Here is a 20,199-nt window from a genome sequence, read left to right on the forward strand (position 1 = left end):
GGACACTTCCCAGCTCTTCTGGTTTGGTCACTTTTCATCAGTGTCATATAGTCCAGTTCCTTCATTTCAGATCCCGCAAGATTTCTTTTCTATTCAATCACAAGCTTCTTTGTGGAGGCTTTCAGTGGCTTTTCCATAGATGGGTGCACTCGGTCTAGGTGCAGTTGTCGGTCCAACCATTACAAGTCACCAACCGACACACCTTACTTCTTCATATGCACGTTGACAGTGCTTCCGCTTTACAGTGGTGCTTGATTGATTCTCATTTCACATCCTCCAGATGCTTTATCTTATTTTGCCACCATTCACTTGTTGCACTTCCACATACTCTCCTGGCTCTTGCCAATTTATTTATTTATTCATTGGACATTTGTAAGGCGTTTCCAGGCGCCACAAGAGTGTAGCGGAGGGGGAACATGGGAAATCACAAGAATACAACAAACAACGGTTATATTGGCCTTGCGACAATCCTACTGTGCAAGTGCATGACAAGGTGATAAGAGCAAGGGGATGGGAGGATAGAGGGAGAAGTGCAGGAGTGGGGTACCCCCATGGGTGGGGTCTGGCAAGTGCTGGTCGGACCAAGGCTGCAAGTGTCAGGGGAATGAGGGGGGAGGGGAAGAAGAGTGCAGTGGACAGGGAGGACTATGTTGGGATAGTCCGGGAAAGAGAGCCTGAGGGCAAGTGCTAGGAAAGGATGCTGGGGGCTGACTGGAGGAGGGGTGGTCTGGCCCCTGTATGACTCTGTAAGGACCATGTCGCAGTGGCAGGTGGAGAGTTTAACACGGCAGGGGGAGAGGGAAGGAAGAGGAGAAAAGGAAGGTCTTGAGAAGTTTCCGGAACTTAAGATCCTCCCCACCTCAGACTTGGGTCGGGAGACTGTTCCAGAAGTAGGTGCCAGCCGAGGGCAGGGATCTACCTCCCACTCTCTGCTTGGAGAAACGTTTGACCTGCAGAGAGTTAGAGCCAGAAGACTGAAGGACTCTCACTGGGAGGTATTTCGGGAGAGGTAGCTGGATGTAGAGAGGCCCCAGACAGCCATGTGGATGATGCAAAGGATCTTGAATTTGATCCTTGCAGTCACTGGGGCCAGTGGATAGATTTTAGGGCTGGAGAGATGCGGTCCCTAGTCTTGAGGCCAAGGATAGGTCTTGCAGTCCTATTCTGGATTAGTTGGGGGGGGGGGGGGTGAAGGGAGGAAAAGAAAGGGAGGTTGAGCAAGAGGCTATTGCAGTAGTCAAGCCTAGAGAGAGCCAGGTCTCTGGAGACATTGAGCTTCTGGGGAGTGGTGAGGAGAGGTAGAATGCCCCTGAGGGGATTAAGCAGAAAATTGTACTTCTTGGCAAGGTCTGTGATGTGTCAAGAGAAAGAAAGAGGAGTCAAAGATGATCCTAAGGTTCTCCAGCATGGGGTTTGGCATGGATTCACATGCTCATGAATACAGATTTTTACCACACGTTCAAGTGTTGGGAGTCCTCATGCTATAGCTCTCGAGCTTTTATTACTGCGTTTTGCGTTTTTTCAAAGAGTTTACTCTTATATTTCTGGTCAATTGAGCCTCAAGCTCCGCCGATTCTACTTCCCATCAACGGGGACCCGTTTGAGAATTTTTCTACGCCCCTCAAGGGCGAATTTCCATCGAGTTATCACTTCTTGGAGGATTCCGGAAGATCTTTGAGGCCTACCCCACGTGGTCATGGCCCAGGACAAAGGAAACACAACGCCTGTTGGATCCAAGCTGTTCAGGAGCTGCCCTGGATGTGGACTACAGAACGTCTTCAAGGAAGAGGAGCACTCCCGGTGCCTCTACTGCCTTCACGAAGAAAAATCGCACGTGGAAAAGGGCTGTGCGTTCTGTAAGAACATGTCCGACCAGACAATGAGGGATCGTCATACTCGACTCACCGACTGGCCGGAGGGGAAGAGGCCAGCAGCAGGTGAGAAGAAGAAGTCAGAGCGGTCTTCTAAGACCTTTGAGGGCGCTCCGGCGATGGGGGCACAACAAGGCAAAGCACTGCAAGCCCGCGGGCACTGGCAGCGCCGATGGTTCGGGCTCTTCGGCTGCCAGGCAGGGCGCGATGTCACCGATGCCATCATCCACGAGCCAACACTCTGGCTCGGTGAAGAGGAAGTCGGAGAACCCGGGTAAGCTTCGGGATAAGCCCCGGTCGATCCCGACAGAGATGGCCAAGGGGGAGCGGGTCAGCGACCCTCCCCCTAAAGTGAAGGCCTCAGGCGCACCTAAGGTTGTGAAGGCATTGATTCACCCTGCGAAGGCCTAGATTGAAGGAGTTGTGGTGGCCCTGGTGAAGCCGGTGGAGGCTACCCCAGTGAAGACTACTTCCGGGCCTAGAGATTCCCTGCCACCCCGGAGCGAATCATCTTTTCAGCCTATCGAGAAGACCCCTGGGAGGAGAAGGGGGGGGGCACGGTAGCCATAACGGATACAGATACCACCTCTAAAGATGAGCTGGCTGGTGTCGCAAAGATCCTGGACAACAGATTTGAAGAGGTCCGGTCCTACGGGAGGGATCCCGATGAGGTGGGCATATAGAGCAACGGTGGCGCTGATGAGGAGCTGCAGACCGTGGAGGAGACGGAGGACCCCACTCACCAGCCGTCGCTCCCGTCGCAACCTTTGCCACAGGACAACTCAGGAGCAATCTTGATGGCTATCCAAACCCTGTGTACGGTGATATGGACAAGGTTGCCCTTACCCCCAGCGTACGATGCAGCGGCGCCCGGACCGTCGGGAAGCCCAACGAACAAGCGCAGGCAAATCCATCCTCCCCCTCATTTCCAGCCTTCACCTCTTCCCCTCCACCGAGGGATGAGACGGGAACGGAGACAGCAGGGATGGACGACGACGGTGGTGACGACGGGACGGATCTCCAATCACCCCCTGCCTGGGCCTCCCCTCTCGACGAAATTGGCTCCTTTCACGCCATGATCGCCAGGGCATCGGAGCTTTTCCAGCTTTGTCTCGAAGAGCAGAAGGAGGGTTTCCTCTACCAACAACGGGAGGCCAAGAGGAAGACCATCCTCTCAGTAACGTTACTGGACGACATCTGGGATGAAGGACTGTCGCTGCTCAAGAACCCGTCCACGGCGAGGGACCGGTATGAGAAGAAGTACCAGGTCCCCGATTCCACCCTGATGTGCCTTAGAGCTCAGCTGTCCCCGGATTCAGTGGTCTCCGCAGCGGCCAAGAAGAAATCGGCAGGGGCGACGGCATCAACTTCCACTTCCCCACCGGACGGCGAGGGGACAAAGCTGGACGCCATGGAACGACCAGTCATCTCGGCGGCGACGACCATCAAAGCGGCCAACGCCCTCGCGATCGTGGCACGCTACGACAGGGAGCTGGTTCAAGATCGCGCCCCTCCTGGATTTCCTGCCAGACAACAAGAGGGCGGAGGCCCTTGAAATCCTACAGGAAGGCGAGGTGGTGTCAGACCACGCCATCAGGGTGGCCACGGACAGATGGGCAACAGCGTTTGCCTTCGCTGACGCGGTTGGCTCAAGGCAACCGACTTCCGTCAGGATGTTCAGACCAGGGCACTGGACATGCCCTTCGACAGGAACAACCAGTTTGTGAAGGCAGTGGATGAGTCACTGCAGGCTATCAAGGCAGACACCGAGACAGCCCGGGCCTTAGGTTCTCTCCAACGATGGCCGTCCTTTCGGACCCCCAGAGGCAAGTCTCAAGGTGCCTCCAAAGGATTTGGTGGCGGTTCCTCGTCGTACCGCCAAGCAGCCTGCTCATCGTCTCAGGAGGCCTACAGAGGCCGCAGCAAGGCCGGAGGACATCGTTGTCGTCGCCAAGGAAGCCAATGCGGCAAGGCCTCGGCGAAGCAAGATTGAACCGGCCGTGACGTCGGGCCCCCACCCAAGCACCCCAGTGGGATGCTGGCTGGCGAAATTCGTCAGTGCGTGGGAGTCCATCTCCACCGACCGTTGGGTGCTGGACACGCTGGCCCACGGGCACACTTTGGAATTCCAAAAAGTGTCCCCGTCTACCACTCGTGGTCAGGAAGGAAAACCACGTGCCACAGCTACTTCTAGAGGTACGAGCAATGCTAAAAAAAAGGGCGCAATAGAACTAGTCCCGAAGAGGCTCTGGGGCTCTGGCGTATACTCGCGGTACTTCCTCGTCCGAAAGAAGACGGGCGGTTGGCGACCCATCCTGGACCTTCGTTGTCTAAAGAAACGCATCAAGTCCCAGAAATTCCAGATGGTCACCCTTCAGCACGTGCCGGCACAGCTGGAGGAGGGCGACTTCCTATCGTCGCTGGACTTGGAGGATGCCTACTTCCACATCCCCATACACAAAGGACATTGAAAGTTCGTACGATTCGGTTTGAAGTCGCCGCCGAGGGTCTTCACCAAGTGCCTGACACCGGTGGCGACGTGGCTGCGCCTGCAGGGGATCCACGTATACCTCTACCTGGACAATTGGCTCATCCGAGCAAAGTCAAGGGAACTCGCCGTCGATCACACAGCGAAGACCGTCCGACTGCTCACGGATCTGGGATTCTCGATCAACTTCGCGAAATCCCACTTGGTACCGTCGCAAGATGCCCTGTTCCTGAGAGCCAGACTCGACACAGTAGCGCAATTGGCTAAGGCCATCTTGGGCAAGGTACAACGGCTGTTGACCATGGAGACGGCCAAGGTGAGGTCCATCAAGTCCCTACTCGGCATGATGTCATCGTGCATCTACCTCGTGCACCTATGAAGGTTGCGGATGCGGCCACTGCAGTTGTTCCTCGACGCCCGTTGGATGCAGGCAGCGGGCAGCTTCGAAGACCAGATCTCCCTCAACAAGACGTTCTGCCAAGCGATCAGGTGATGGGGCAACCGCACGCACTTAGAGGCGGGTATGGACTTCCAGAACCAGACACCAGGAAACTGTGAAGACAGACGCCTCCCTGGAAGGAAGGGGAGCACACACCGGAGATCTCCACGCAAGAGGCCTTTGGCTCCCGGAGGAGAGGTCACTACACATAATCGTCCTGGAGCTCTGAGCCGTGTTATGGGCCCTCAGGTCGTTCCTCCCGTCCCTCAAGGGCAAGGTGGTGAGGGTCTTCACCGACAACACCACCACGATGTTCTACATCAGGAAACAAGGGGGCACCAGATCCCCAGCCCTATCCAAGGAAGCGCAGGATCTGTGGCACTGGGCCGTTGCCCACGGGATGTTCCTGGTACCCTTCCATCTGGCAGGAATAAAGAACACCAATGCCAACTCACTCCGCAGGGAGCTGCGCTCTTGCCACGAGTGGGAGCTTCGGCAGGATCAAGTGGATCCCCTGTTCTGACGATGGGGCAATCCACAGATCGATCTATTCGTGACGGCGACAAACACAAAGTGCCGGAGGTTCGCCAGCAGGTTTCCCCAGCCGGGGAGCATGGGCGATGCCTTCTCATTCCCCTGGGACGGCCTGTTCCTGTATACGTTCACGACGGACGCAGATCTTCTCGCCAGAGAAGGAGGCGCCATCCTCCACCACGACCCGAGGGTCGCTGAACTTGCAGGCCTGGCTCCTGCAGAACTAGAGTTTGGAGGGTACGATATCCTGGCGACTGCAAGGAGGTGCTTACAAAGGCCAGGGCGTCCTCGACCCTCAACTGCTATGGACACAAATGGGGAAGAGGTTCTCTGTCTGGTGCCATGCACAGAAGATTAACCCTTTGCAGATTACGGCCCCTCAAGTGCTGCCGTACCTACTGTCGCTGGCCAAGGCGGGGCTGGCTCATGCCACCATCAAAATCCATCCAGCTGCGATTTCCCGCTACACCAGAACTCCTGGGCGATCATCTCTGTGGTCCCATCGACTGGTGAAGGAGTTCATGAAAGGACTGGTCCGGTCATTGCCGCCGGTGAAGGCTCCGGCCCCGGCATGGGAGCTCAACGTGGTGCTGAGCAGGATCATGGGGCCGCCGTTCGAGCCGCTGCATTTGGCACCGTTGAAATTCCTATCGTGGAAGACAGCGTTTCTTGTGGCCATCACCTCCTCATGACGAGTGGGAGAGATCCAGGCCCTCTTCTGTAAACCTCCATACCTGACATTCCGCGAGACGAGGGTAGTGCTGAGGACGCACCCCTCCTTCATGCCCAAAGTGCCGTCGGACTTCCATCTCAACGAGCCCTTGGTGTTACCTGTTTTCTTCCCATCGCCTTCGTCGCCTGCCGAGAGGACTTTGCACTCGCTGGATGTGGCCAGAGCGCTGAGGTTCTACTCGGACCGCACAAAGACCCTTCGGAAGACATCAAAGCTATTTGTGAACTCTGGACCTGTGAACCAAGGGAAGGCCCTCTCGAAGGCTTCCATTTCCAGATGGCTCTCCTGCTGCATCATGCACTGTCACCGGTTGGCAAACCGACCGTTGCCCGGCCGTCCGAGAGCCCATTCAACCAGAGCGATCGCTGCTGCCACGGCGTTCCTGTCTGATGTGCCCTTGCTGGATATCTTGAGGGCTGCTACGTGGAGGTCGACGCACACCTTCAAGAGATTCTACTGCGTCGACCGGGATTCCAGGGAGGAGTCCAGAGTTGGCCAGGCTGTTCTGCGCAACCTGTTTGCCTGAAGGTGGGCCTGGTGAGGAGGTAAGAGATGCTTAATGTTGAGTTGATGAAATGCTTAATGTTGAACCTTGCCACCTCCCGTGGTTGTGCATGTGTGTACTGCTATGTATTCTTGTATTCATGAGCTTGTGAATCCATGCCAGACTCCATGCTGGAGAAGGAACAAGTTACTTACCTGTAACTGTTGTTCTCCAGCATGGGTCTGGCATGGATTCACATGCGAACCCTCCCTCCTACCCATCTGTGGCTCTTCTCTTGGTCCTACTGCCACTTTACATGCTACCAAATGTGAAGATGGCTGCCAGAGGAGGGGCTTAGGTAGAGGGCAGTCATTTGCTGGGGGAAGTATGACCCAGAGACCAGTGATTGTTTATTAGGAGAAAGACAGTTCAGAAATGAAACTGATTTTTTTCTTTACCGAGGATTCCCAGCCTGACGAAGGGAATATTCATGAGCATGTGAATCTATGCCAGACCCATGCTGGAGAACAACAGTTACAGGTAAGTAACTTGTTCCGTACTCAACCAATCGAATACATTAAGTTTAGGATCATACATAGTTACAGCTTCTTTAGACAGGCAAGGCCTCTTGGGACAAGTAGACCTAGAAGACCCTGAAAGGGAAGTAGAATCAAGGGGCATCTTTCTCATTTCCATTTCATGCTGCATTTCTTTCTCTGAGTTTCACCTCCTGATGTTTGCTTTCAGCTTGTACTTCAAGTTCTTTTAATTCAAACTCTATCCTTAGTCTTTCAAGGGCTAGATATTCCGGGTTCAGATTTGGACCTTGTGGGGTCAGGATAGGGAGTGGCTGAGGCATAAAGGCAGGTTGTGGAGGGGGGGGATGCTCCCTTCTGGAGATTCCTCTCCCCCTCCTGACTCTTCTGACAGACTAGAGTTTAACTCTAAACTTTCATCCTCATCATTCTCTTCCATATCATTTTGGTTAGTAGGTGTTACAGGCCTACTTCCCATACTTTGGTGATTAACAACCTTGTAATAAGTTCACTTTGTCTTCCTTTCAGAGGCAGACCCCTGGCTTCACATATGTTAGGGAGAATTCTCAGAAATGTGCTAATTCCCTTCTACCGTAGAGACCCCAGCTCTTTTGCTGGACTCTAGTTTCTCATGTCACATTTTTATGTTACCCTTTCTACAATTAATGGCTGGTGGCAGTGGTTTACTTTTTACTACCATTTGTGTATTTTTTTTTTACTGTGGGCTGTATTCACAGCTGCAGTAAGGCACCCATGGGTGCCATTTTGTCAAAATGGCCCGGTCTTCTTTTTTCACCATTTCTTGTTGGAAAGGTCCTTCTTGAGATTTACTCTGTGCGCCAAACCAGGTTTGGTCCCTTTGTTTGTTTTGCCTTTGGCGGGATTCACGAGTGAAGCCTACCTCTGGCTCCAGTATGTCTAGCAGGGGCAGGAAGTGAGGGAGGTCCCCAAAACTCCCTGTGCTTAATCCCCTTGGTTACAGGAATAAACCCAACAGTGTTTGGCTGGACAGCCACCCCGCTGTGTGATTGACAAAGGAATCTGAAGAAGAACTTGGAAGAGGCACCTGCTGCAACTCCTCCGTTGGTTTGCCCGGTGAAACCCTGCTGCTGTGCTTAAGCTCCAAATTAGTTTCGACTAGAGAAGCCCTTCAAGGACAACTTCTCCCCTTGGGTTGGTGGGACCAATCAACCCCAAAGTGAACTCTATTGGACATTCTCTCTGAGCTGGCTGGACTTCCCCTGCTGCTGCTGGCAGAAATGAAGTTCCAGGAAGAGGAACACCAAACCGAGTCGATCGCTTTTAAGTCGGACCCGAACGCCAGGAAGATCCTCCGGACTTCCCTGAAGCAGGACTGACCAGGCCGGAGCCACCTCAACAGAGTGCAGGACCCCAAATGCGAGGAAAGTCTGAAGTGGTATCCGAGAACCACAGTGTCGCTATTTGCTGTAGACGCAAGGACCTGAAACCGCGAAGTGCCGCTGAATTGAAGTTTGCCCATTGCTGCTGCTGACTTTCCCATTGCAGTGCAGTAGTCCCCAGACGTCCTTCCTCTTGTCCCCACGTCTGAGGCCCAGGAACACCAGGATCTGCAAAGCTGTACAGAACCCGAAGCCAGCTGGAACCATTTCTTCTAACCAAAGGTACTCTAAACCTAAGAGGACTTCCCTCTTGTTGTGTTTCTCTCAGTTGAGACTTGTCCTGGTTACCATTGCAGAGTTGCTTGCAGCTTTGCCCCTCACAAGCCTCAGAGCTTGTGGCCCTTCAAGTGAATCTTATTCCTACAAACATTTCTAAAAACATTCTGCAAGACTTTTACTTACCGGCAAAGAAGATATTCAGCTCCCCTAGGCTTTGCTCAACTAAAATTGACTGTCCTGGCTCCCTGAGAGACTCTTCTTACCGCTGACTCTGTGCCTTTACCTTCCCCCCAGGAAAGGTTAACATTTACTTGACTTTGGAAGGTTTAAACAGTACTTACCAGTTTATTAATTATTTGTTAACCTTTGTTTTACTCCCCAATCTAACCTTTGCACCAATCTCTGTATTGCTCTATATATACCGGTGATAAATCAATGTCCACAGTGTCCTGGCTATTTCGTCACCTGAGGGTGTAGGAAGTGTCTGTGTGCCATCCTCAATGGGTATAATCTGATTTAGAGAAACAGAGTGTGTTTTGAAGTATATTATAATTGTTACATGTTTTGTTCCCTTCTGAAGAAGGCTTATATAACTGATTGTTGAAGAAATTAATAATTGTTTAATTAAGAAATATTGAGTACAAGTGTTTATTTGAATAACTGTCACTATGAAACTGTGTTACAACCCTACTGCTCACATTGACCCCTCTTGAGATAAGCCTGGCTGCTCAGCAAAACTACCAACCTGTGTAGTACAGACTTATACCAAAGGTTGGGTTTCTCCTGCCAGGAGGTCAAGGTTGCTGAAGTCTTACAAAGGTAGAGTCTTCGTTCAAGCCAATAGAAAAGACTCTGGAGAAGAGGATGCGGGACCTCAGCCCAAGACCGACCCCTCGGGACCCAAAGAAGGGGGTGGGAGGGGTAGAACTTCAGGGCACAGACATTTCTTCGTCCGACGAGGAGGAGAACGTTTCCGTCAACACCATCCCGGCGGAGGGTGTTGGCGACGAGGAGAACGTCGACAGGGATAATGACATGCGCACTGGTCCCAGCGGCCCGGTTCCCCAGATTCCCTTGAGAGACCTCTCGCAGGATATCTTCTCGAACCTCCACACGCTGGTGACAGAGGATGCCGACGACACCACCGGAGGCGACCACGTTGACACCGGGCCATCCACTGTCGAAGAAAAGGAGGAGGCACCCTACGCTTCCATTCCAACTGACGCTTCCCTCCTCCCCTAGAGGGATGGACACAGCGACGACAGATGACGACGGCGGAATGTCCCCTCCACCACAGGCTTCCCCGCTGGACAAGTGGGATCCTTTCACTCCATGATCGTCTGTGCGTTGGAGCTCTTCCAGTTCACCCCACAAGAGAAGGAAGGTTTTTTGTCGGAACCGCTCCTGGACGACGTCTGGGATGAGTATTTGCCCTACTTATGAATATTTGTAAATTCTTGTGTTCTAATAACGTTTGTCTTTTACTTACCTTTAAAGAGTACTCTGTATGCCAACAGTAAGGTATTAATGTCCACCAGCACCCTTGTCATCAACGTCACCTGTGGGTGTAGTTTGTGTCTGTGAGCCATCCCAAAAGGGCCTTGTCTGATCCAGAAAGTGCATCTATGTGTTACTAGTATATTGCTCCCTTCTAAAGAAGGCTTTATTACTGATTGATAAATTATTAATTGTTTATGCAAGAAACCATGAGTGTAAGAGTTTATTTGAATACCTGTAACTGTGAATCATTGTGTAACTCAACTACTGCTCACATTTCCCCTCTTGAGATAACCCTGGCTGCTCAACACTCTACCAAAACTGTGTAGTACAAGCAGGGTCGGATTGGCCCCTCGGCCTTTCGGCCCGTGGCCGGGCCAAAATCGTCCTTGGGGAGAGGGGGCCGGTTTCTGGCCATGCCTGGCCGGTTTGGAAGAAAAAACAAATGGGGGAAAAAAGAAAAATATTTCCAACTTTTTTTTTTTTTTGTTTTGTTTTTTTTTCCCCCCAAAAAGCCTTTCATCCTTCTTAGGACAATAAATGAGTACCAACACAGGTTGGGTAATATTGTATGCATATTTGTTCTATAAAAAAATTAACATTATCATTTGGCCTTGGACGTCTGCTTGGATTCACAGTATTTTAGTGTACTTAGGAACAACGCTATTTAATGCCACTTTGGGGTGGGGTCAAATGACATCACTTTCGGTGAGGTCATCACAGGTCAAGGGTCGTGAGGCGAGGGGTGGGCCACTTATTTTTGGGTGACCGGGACTATTTCTTGTCCCAATCCGACCCCGAGTACAAGCTTATATCAAAGGTTGGGTTGCCTATACTTGTAGTCATAGTCCTAAACTTTGCCTAACACGCACTGCATGTGGGGGGAAAAGTAGCCAGACTTTTTTTGTGTATTTCTTCCAGGGGTTTTCAGCATCTTTAATCCCTGGAAGAAGTTGTACATCATGGAGTCCTCTCCTGGGCTTCAGGAGTGGTCAGTAGGTGCCCTCCATTGACCAGAGTTTATTCCAGTACACTGTGGTGCCCATAGGAAATCTGAAGAGTGTTGTCGGTAAACAAACAAACGCTGATGGAAGTTGCCACAACTTTTCCCCACAAGCCAACATAGGCCCAATGCTTTCCTATGGCCCCATCTATTACATTGGAACCCACACAACCATTGTCAACTGCCAAAAGCTGGCACTTACCAACAGTTAGACCAGAGTTAAAGGAAAAGAGCATTTCACCCCTCACTGGAGACTTCATTTAGTGGCATATGCACCCCCAAAATGCCTGTAAAGTTGCATTTTATTTTTTTATTCCTCTCATACTCCTACATCCCGTCCCCTTTCCTCCATACTTGTGGACATCTCTCGGTCCTGTGGGACGGACCGGAGCACTTTGTAAAAAGCATCCACATTTTTTTCAAAAATGTGTCCCTCCTCTCTTTCCTGTGCGGGGCCCGGCACGCAGCCATAACCCAACCCACCTTGGCTCTGCCCCGCGCATCGCCTATCAGTCCTTTTCTCTGCTCGATCGGGGCCGGACGCACTTGCATCCTTTTTCCACTCTGGCTCTCGCTAGCGTTCGTTTACTAGTCTGTCTATGTCTTTCAAATTAGACTTTCCAGATTGTTCATCGTGTCACCGTCGCTTCGCGAGGGCGGTTCCCCATCCTCTATGTTTAGAGTGTTTGGGTCCGGAACACCGTTGGGACTCCTGTTTTTACTGTGACTCCCTTTCGGTCCGGGCACTTCAACGTCGGTTGGAGCGGTGGGGGGAGGTGCTCCGACGAACTCCTCCTTCGCATTTTCAGGCGTTCATCGGCGAGAAGAAAAAACGCCCGGTAAGTTCTTTACTTTTCAGAGCACCCCAGTCGGGGGATACCTTTCCGGGTTCCTCTCGGTCCGGTAGGGGCGTTGATCGCTCTGTCACCGGGGTTCTCCCTGAGGTGCCCGTTGGGCCCAATAATTCTACCAGAGTTTGCTCCAAGGGTCTCCGTAAGGGGCCTGTGAACACCGACGCTCCGAGTCCCTCCTCTGGGGGCTGTTTGTAGACCCAGTTCTACTGAATCGTGGAGTACCGGAGCTCGCTCTGAGGCCTCTGTCGGCTTCCCTCCAAAACAAGACCGGGGTGCACCCCTAGGCCCTGGCTGGGCTGGTTGCTACTGAAGGGATGTTCGAGGCCCGTGCAGATAAGGCTGTTACCGGGCCTGGGTCCGAGGTCCCTCGTTCAGAGGCTAAAGCTACCAACAGTTCTGAGAGGCCGGACAAAGCTTTGTCGGTGAAGCACACCGTTCCCGCTCTTGTGGTGATACCAGATCTGTTGAGGGGGCAAAGAAGCAAAGTTCTTCTTTTACCGGCAGTGCCGAGGTCCTTCCTTCGAAGGCTAATTTGGCGGTTGGTATGTCACAAAAACATTCCAGGCCTCATAGTACCGGCTCGGCCGAGGTTCCTTATGTTAAGGATAAGATTAAGACCCCTGATCCATCGACGGGGACCCCTGCCTCACTTCCTCACGTGCCGCAGTTCCCCTCAGATGAGGACAAAAGGGCGCCCATTCCCGCCACGACCACGGCGGCCATTTTAGGTGCTACCCCTACAACTATGCCATCGGCCTCTGGTGTACGGCACAGTCCCTTTGGTGAACCTAAGGTCCCTTGTGCGCATCCTTACCGGCCAGTTTATGATTGGAACGCCCGGATGCCTCTTCCGCACAATGTTTCGCTGCCCGCGGGGGCGGCTCCTTTGATTTATGTGGGTACGTCGGTGGAGGGGCCGGTGTGGCACCCTTCCCCGTTACGTCCCTGGATTTGTCCACCTCATGAGGCCTCCTCAGGTTCCGAAGCAATCTCCTAAGGATGCTTTTTTCGGTACTTTTCAAGCGCTTATGCGCACCGACCCCATGAGGGAATATTTCAAAGGGCTTTTCAAGGAGATATGTCCACCTGCGCCTACGGCTCCACCCGTTCCTCCGGTGGTTCCGCCGGCGCCTCCCTTGCCTGTGGTGCCTCCCCCGGCTCTTCCGCCTGTGCCTCCATTGTCCCCAGTGGACAAGGCAGTGCCTGACACGGCTCAGCAGGATCCTGACCTGTCAGATGTTCAGAGCCTTTCATGACCGGGTACTGGACATGATGAGTTTCTTAGATGTTCCGGTGCCCGAGGCACCCGCTCCGCAGGAGGGCGTGCTTTCTGGGGCGTTCACCCTGTCTCCCTTGGAGCGTACCTGCCTGTTCCTGCAGAAGGATGTTCTGGCCGAGGTCTGAAGAGTCTGGGAAAAGCCACACTCGGGACTTTTTGTCAATAAGAAGATTGACGCGAGGTACAGGCTGCATTCTTCGGAAGAGGTGGCCCTGTCGTCTTGTCCGCCTCCCTCCTCCACACTGGTGGCTGCGGCTACGCTGCAATCCAGACCTGCAGCATCCTCTTCCACGACGGCTACTCAGGTCTTGGGAAAGGAGGACAAGCTCCTGGACTCCCTAGGGAGGAAAATCTTTGCCAACTCAGCCTTGCAGCTCAGGCAGGCCAACGCTGAGTTGATATTGGCGGGAGCTAACATGCGGATGTGGAAAGGTCTGTCGGAGTTTGAGGAGCACATCCTGGTCGAGAAGTTGGAAGACTTCAAAGGAGGCCTTTCCGATGCCAGGGTCTTGGCCCAGGATCTCCTGGAGGGTGCGGCTCACCACGTAGGCACCTCTGCTCGGGGCCTGATGCTTGGGGTTGATACCTCACGGCAGCGTGGCTGCATGCCACTAAATTTTCTAAGGAAGTGCAAGACAAGGTTTTGGACCTTCCATTCGATGGTAAGGAGCTTTTTCATTCTACTACTGATGTAGAGCTCACTAAGACCAAGGATAGCACTCAGACGGCTAAATCATTCTGTTCTGGTCAAAGCTCCTTTCAAATCCCAGAGACTGTTGTCGCAAAGTCAACCCTCCTCTGGTTTTAGGGGCTTCCTCGACCGCAAATCTCTCAGAGTGGATACTCCTGCGGGGAATAACCGCCGTAGACAACAACGCATGCGGTTTTTCTCCCGCTCCTCAGCCTCCTCATCAGGTTCAGGTGGCACCGCCACCGATAAACCTGCCAAATGAGGGTTTTCAGCGCTCGCACGAGACCCCGGTGGGAGGACGCATTGCGTCTCATTGGGAGGTGTGGCAGACCATCACAGAAGACAGATGGGTCTTGTCAGTCGCTCGAGCGGGCTTCCGCTTACCTTTACCCCCTACCCCACCCCTCAACCCTCCTTTTCGGCTGTCGGACTCACCCTCCCTCAAGGCCGAAGTTCAGAAACTTCTGGACCTCGGAGATGTGGAACCCGTTCCCCTTGGGGAGCGAGGGGAGGGCTTCTACTCCCGGCTGTTTACGGTGCCCAAACCCAACCAGGCTGGCCTGCGCACCATCCTAGACCTTTTCCAGTTCAATCTTTTCCTACCCCAAGAGAAATTCAAGATGATCACGCACAGCCAGATACGCTCCTCCTTACAGATGGGCCATTGGCTCCGCGTTGTGGATCTTCAGGACGCGTACATGCATATCCTGATTTGGAACCCACACAGGAGATATCTCCACTTCTCTTTGGGAGAGGAGCACTTCCGGTTTCGAGTGCTTCCTTTTGGCCTCAGCTCGGCGCTGCGTGTCTTTACGAAGATGTCGGTGATTGCGGCCTATCTTCGTCTCCAGGGTATCCATGTGTATCCGTATTTGGATGGCTGGCTCTTACGCAGCCCTTGTCCGCTAGCAGCAGCGGGCAATCTCCACTCTCTCCTTCAGCTCCTGTTCCATCTTGGACTGTTGGTAAACTGGCGGAAATCTTCCATGACGGTCTCGCAGGACCTGATTTTCCTGGGTTTTCGCTGGAACACGATCGACTGCAGAGTGTACCTGACCGGGGACAGAATGGCGGATCTGTTAGCCACGTGTCAGATGTTTGCGCATTTGGAGAGCATGTTGGCCTGGTGGTTCCAGAGGCTTCTGGGCCTCATGGCCTCATGCGTGCTGGCTCTTCCTCTTGCTCGTCTCAAGATGAGACGGACCCAGATGGCTCTTCAGAGTTCATGGCGTCAGGCAGTGGATCCGGATTCCATGAGAGTGGACCTGGATTGGTGGTCATCTCTCAGCAATATGTCTGGAGGCGCGGGGTTTCAGGACCCGGTCCCCATGGTGACGATCACGACGGACTCCTCCCTTCTAGGGTGGGGTGCGACGTTAGATCTTCAGGTTTCGGACCTCTGGTCGCCTCAGGATAAGCTCCTGCACATAAATCATTTGGAGCTTCTGGCGATCTTCCTAGCGCTCAGGGCGTTCAGACCGCTCATCGTCAACAAGGTGGTCCGCATAAGAACGGACAATGTGGTGTCAATATATTACATCAACAAACAAGGGGGAACGAAGTCTCCCCTCCACCCCCTCGTGGACCTGTCCATCCAGATTTGGGAGTGGGCCGTGCTTCATGGTGTCTGGCTGCTTGCAGTGCACATCCCGGGCCAGCTGAATGTCACAGTGGATGCCCTCAGCCGGCAGACAGTGGTCAGCTACAAGTGGGAATTGAAGGCGGATGTCCTCTCATGGATTTTCTCACGCTGGGGCACACCGTAGGTGGACCTCTTCACTACGGCGGCGAACAAGAAGCTTCCTCAGTATGCCTCCAGAGGGGGGCTGGGAGCCTCCTCTCTTGGGGATGCTCTCGAGATTCCATGGCACAATATGAGAGCTTACGCCTTCCCGCCTCTGCATCTAGTTCACCGTGCAATTTGGAGGTTGAAGAACTCGGCGAGCTGTTCCCTTCTACTCAGAGCCCCGTGGTGGCCGGCCAGGTTTTGGTTCTCAGAACTTCAACACCTGTTGGTGTATCCGCCGATTAGGTTACCAGTAACTCCCGATCTTCTTCACCAAGGGGAACAACAGATGTGGCACCCCTCCCCACAATCGCTCAGCTTGGCGGCATGGTGCTTGAGTTCAAGTCTTTAGAGCATCTGAGTTTGTCTGCGGATAACATGCGCATTATCCAGGCAGCCAGGAAACCCTCAACCAGATCTCAATACAAGAGTAAATGGCTCAGGTTCCTTCATTGGTGTTTGGAGAAGAAGTTGGTCCGAGGGTGGCCACGATTGACACGGTGTTGTCCTGCGTGTCCTCCCTAGCAGAGTCAGGGGTTCATGTCCTGTCATGCGGGACTCATCTCTCAGCAGTTTCCGCTTACGTTTCTACAGACCTGTGTTCTTATTCTCTAACCCAGTGGTGAAGAGGCCTTTTGCTGGCTTGACACGCCTCTACCCTCTGGTTCGTAATCCGCACCCACCATGGGACCTAAATGTAGTCCTGACGGCGCTGTGCCACAAACCCTTTGAACCAATGGCTACGGTGGACCTCAAGTACTTGTCTTGGAAAATGTCCTTTCTGGTCGCTGTTATGTCAGCAAGGAGAGTGAGTGAGCTCAAGGCATTGTCAGTGGAGCATCCTTTCTTGGTTTTTCACAAGGACAAGGTAGTCCTTCGGACAAACCCGGCTTTTCTACCGAAGGTGGTGACCTAATTCCATCTGAATCTGTCGATCTCCATTCCGGTCTTTTTTCCGAACCCTGCCTCAGAGGCTGAAAGGGTTCTACACTGTCTTGATGTCCGAAGAGCTCTTAAGTTCTACCTGGACAGGACTTACGAGCTTAGGAGTTCTTCTCAACTTTTTGTGACCTTCGGTAACCCTCAGGGCAAGCCGGCGTCTAAGGCAAATATTTCTAGGTGGATTGCCGCTTGCATCACGGAGTCTTTCACCGTCCAAGGGCTGAAACCTCATAAGGGTATCCATGCACACCTGGTGCGGGGCAAGGCAGCCGCGGTTGCTTTTCAGAAATATGTCCCCTGGGAGTCCATCACTAGGGCAGCTACCTGGGCATCCCCATCTGTTTTCTGTAAGCATTATTGTCTCGACATGAGCTCAAGGGCTGACACTCAGTTTGGTCAGTATGTGCTGAAGAGCCTGTTTCAGTAAGGGGTATTTCCATCCACCCGTAGTTCCTGTAAGGAGTGCTTGGGAATCTCCCACAAGTATGGAGGAAAGGGGACGGGACGTAGGAGTATTACCAGGTTACTCACCATAGTGGCCACCTTACTCCGAGTCCATAGTCCCCATTCCTCCATACGCCCGCCCGCCGTCCCCTCTAATAAGGTTCCTCTGTTATTGCTAATGGGTCTTTGACCTGGCGATAGAAAAGGACTGATGGGCGATGCGCAGGGCGAGCCAAGGTGGGCGGGGTTACGGCCGCGTGCCGGGCCCCGCACAGGAAAGAGAGGAGGGACACATTTTAGAAAAAAATGTGGATGCTTTTTACAAAGTGCTCCGGTCCCGTCCCACAGGACGGAGAGATGTCCACAAGTATGGAGGAAAGGGGACTATGGACTAGAAGTAAGGTGGTCACTACGGTGAGTAACCTGGTAAATCCATTCATTGAACATCAGATGGCCGAAAAGTTAGTTCATAGTTGAGCAGAGATTTTGGAGCAGAAGTAGCCAGAAAGATTAGTTTAGTGTAGCAGTTGGACTTGGCAGACCAGAACAGTGGAGAAAACAATGAAGGATTCCTTGTAGGATGTGTCCCAGTTTGTGATGCATGGTTGTCCTTATCTATTGGACAGTTGGGGGTGAGTGGTAGTAAAGGAGCGAGTATGGTAATGGTATCCGAAAACGGATGTCGTTGAAGAAAAGTAGTCCAGGAATGCCAGTTCAGTGGAATTAGGTGGCAATATAGCTTGGAGAGAGGTCCCGCTGTGGTCTAAACAGGGAAGGCGGGGGTGCCTACCACTACACTTTTTTATTAAATTACCCAATCCCATTTTCTTTTCAGAAAAATCCTGAACGACCTATCTTCCGATGTCCCTGGAGTGCCAAGAATTGAGGAAGAAAAGTCAGAAGAGGAAGCATCAGCTCCTGCTATAACAACAGTGACTGTGCCAACTCCCATTTACCAAACCAGCAGTGGACAATACAGTACGTAATCTTTAAAATTTTTTCTGTAAAGGGAGATGAAGCAGATCAAATTTGGCCAACCATATGTATGTATGGGATTTATAAGGTCTGAACCGAGCTGGGAAGAATGTAGCGCTGTACAAAAGGGATTCCGCCAGGTGGTTACAAGTAGGGCATAGGGATGGGAGATGTCCTGGGATGGGTAAGAAGAGCAATGGTAAGGGGGGATTTCAAAGCGGGGGAAATAGGGTTGAGTTTAGCAGAGTGATCAGCAAGTGGTTCTTTGAAGAGTAGGGTCTTAATGTCTTTCCTGAAGTGTAGGACGGAGGGGGCCAGGCTTATCTGCGTTGGTAATTTGCTCCATAGACAAGATGCATAGCAGAAAAGGGCATTTGTCTTGGTGCTTTCCCTCTGCATTTCTTTGTTTCTAGCCTGGCAATGTTGTGCCTCCCGGTGGTGCACTGGGGAGCATTTTCATTTTAGTGCTTAATTCCTCCCACCTTAGAAACACTCAGCACTTTTGCTGGCCTTTAGGACGGTTTAATTTTTTACCCTGGAGTGAGTGAGCCCTTTTTCTCGCTCTCCCATGTGTTTTGATTATGTGTTTCTTTATTTTAGGAGTCTGACAAACTCCATAGGCATCTAATTTGTGTATGCTGACACACAGCACCATCAGTGCAGCGTCGCAGAGAAATCTTTTAGATTTCTCATGCGGTTTAAATACCTTTTCTTGTGTGAACTACCGTTCCCAAGAACAGTAAAGTGAAATTGGCTTTACTTACCTTTTCTTTGTTGGTCCAGCATACACCATTTTATGTGGAGTGCTGGGGGGTTACTTAGTAGCCCCTTATCCTACCTGCTCATGTAACATTTTTTATGTTACCCTCGCTACTTTAAATGGCTGGTGGCATTGGTTTAATTTTCCTACCATTGTGCTTTTCTACCTCAGGCTGAATCCTCAGCTGCAGTATAGCACCCATGGGTGACCATTTTGTCAAAATGGCCCTGGTCGTCTTTTTGCACTATTTTCTGTTTGTGAGGTCTTTCTTGGGTTTACTCTGTGCGTTGAGCCAGGTTTGAGCCTTTTTATTTGCCTTTGGCGGGCTACAGTCCTGAAACCCGCCTCTTGCGCCAGTGTGTCTGGAAAGGAAGGATGTGAGGGAGGTTCCCGAAACTCCCCTGTCCTTTGTCTCTAGGAATGCATGAATACAACCAGTCCTGGTTGGTTGGCTGACTGGGTGTCCTTTCAGGATAGCCACCCTGCTGTTTGAGTGGCAGCCTAGGCTGTGCATGAATGGGAGAAACCTGATTAAAAGGTAAGGGTTTTGGGACTAGATGCAGAGTCAACCAGTGTGAAGAACACCTGATGAAGAAACCACAAAAGAAGCTTGCTGCATCCTCCTGGACCTTTGAATTGCCCGGTGAAGCCCTGCTACTGTGCTGAAACTCACCTTTCTCCAGCATTGTATCTTTCATAGATTCAGATGCATGAATATTCCCCATCATCAGACTGGGAATCCTAGCTGATAAAAAATTATTAAAATGTTTTAACATACATCCCTTCTCTCCTAGCTAGTGCATGTAAGTACTCCATTGTGGCCTATGAGCCATTCTTTTGTGTAGTCCCTCCACCTCACTTTGGTCCTTTATGGCCCCAACCAATGAGGTGACAGGGTTTAAGCTCCGCCCCCAGTCAGCCATCTTAGATTTTTCACCGCAGTATATCAGACAAAAGGAATCCTCCAGCTCTGAGCTTTCGAATTTGTTTCACCTTTTGTGTGTAGTTTATATTTTTGTAATACATTCTACTGGTCTCCCCTCCTTGGGGGCTTTATATTATGAGCCTTTGGGCTCTGAGAAATGTTTTTCTTGGCACTATTTCGTCGAGTGAAAGTTCTCCTCAGCATGGCCGAGCTTCAGTCTGCCAAGAAGCCTTCCCTGTTCAGGCACTGCACGAGGTGCAGGAAGAAACTAGCCTACATGAAGGATCCACATGACCACTGTATTTACTGCTTATATCC

At 52.0% G+C, this 20,199-nt stretch overlaps 1 protein-coding gene across 2 annotated transcripts in view; it reads left to right on the forward strand.

Moving 5' to 3' along the window:
* The window catches only part of CREB1 (cAMP responsive element binding protein 1), a 379,690-nt gene that overhangs the window by 218,363 nt on the left and 141,128 nt on the right, over positions 1-20,199 (forward strand). For both annotated transcript variants that reach the window (XM_069615589.1, XM_069615588.1), the window contains one exon: positions 18,057-18,199. In XM_069615589.1, the coding sequence (XP_069471690.1) occupies positions 18,057-18,199 (143 nt within the window). The remainder of the gene's footprint in view (positions 1-18,056; positions 18,200-20,199) is intronic.

Source organism: Ambystoma mexicanum, chromosome 9 (genome assembly GCF_040938575.1).
Source record: "Ambystoma mexicanum isolate Mex_15411 chromosome 9, UKY_AmexF1_1, whole genome shotgun sequence".
NCBI lineage: Eukaryota > Metazoa > Chordata > Amphibia > Caudata > Ambystomatidae > Ambystoma > Ambystoma mexicanum.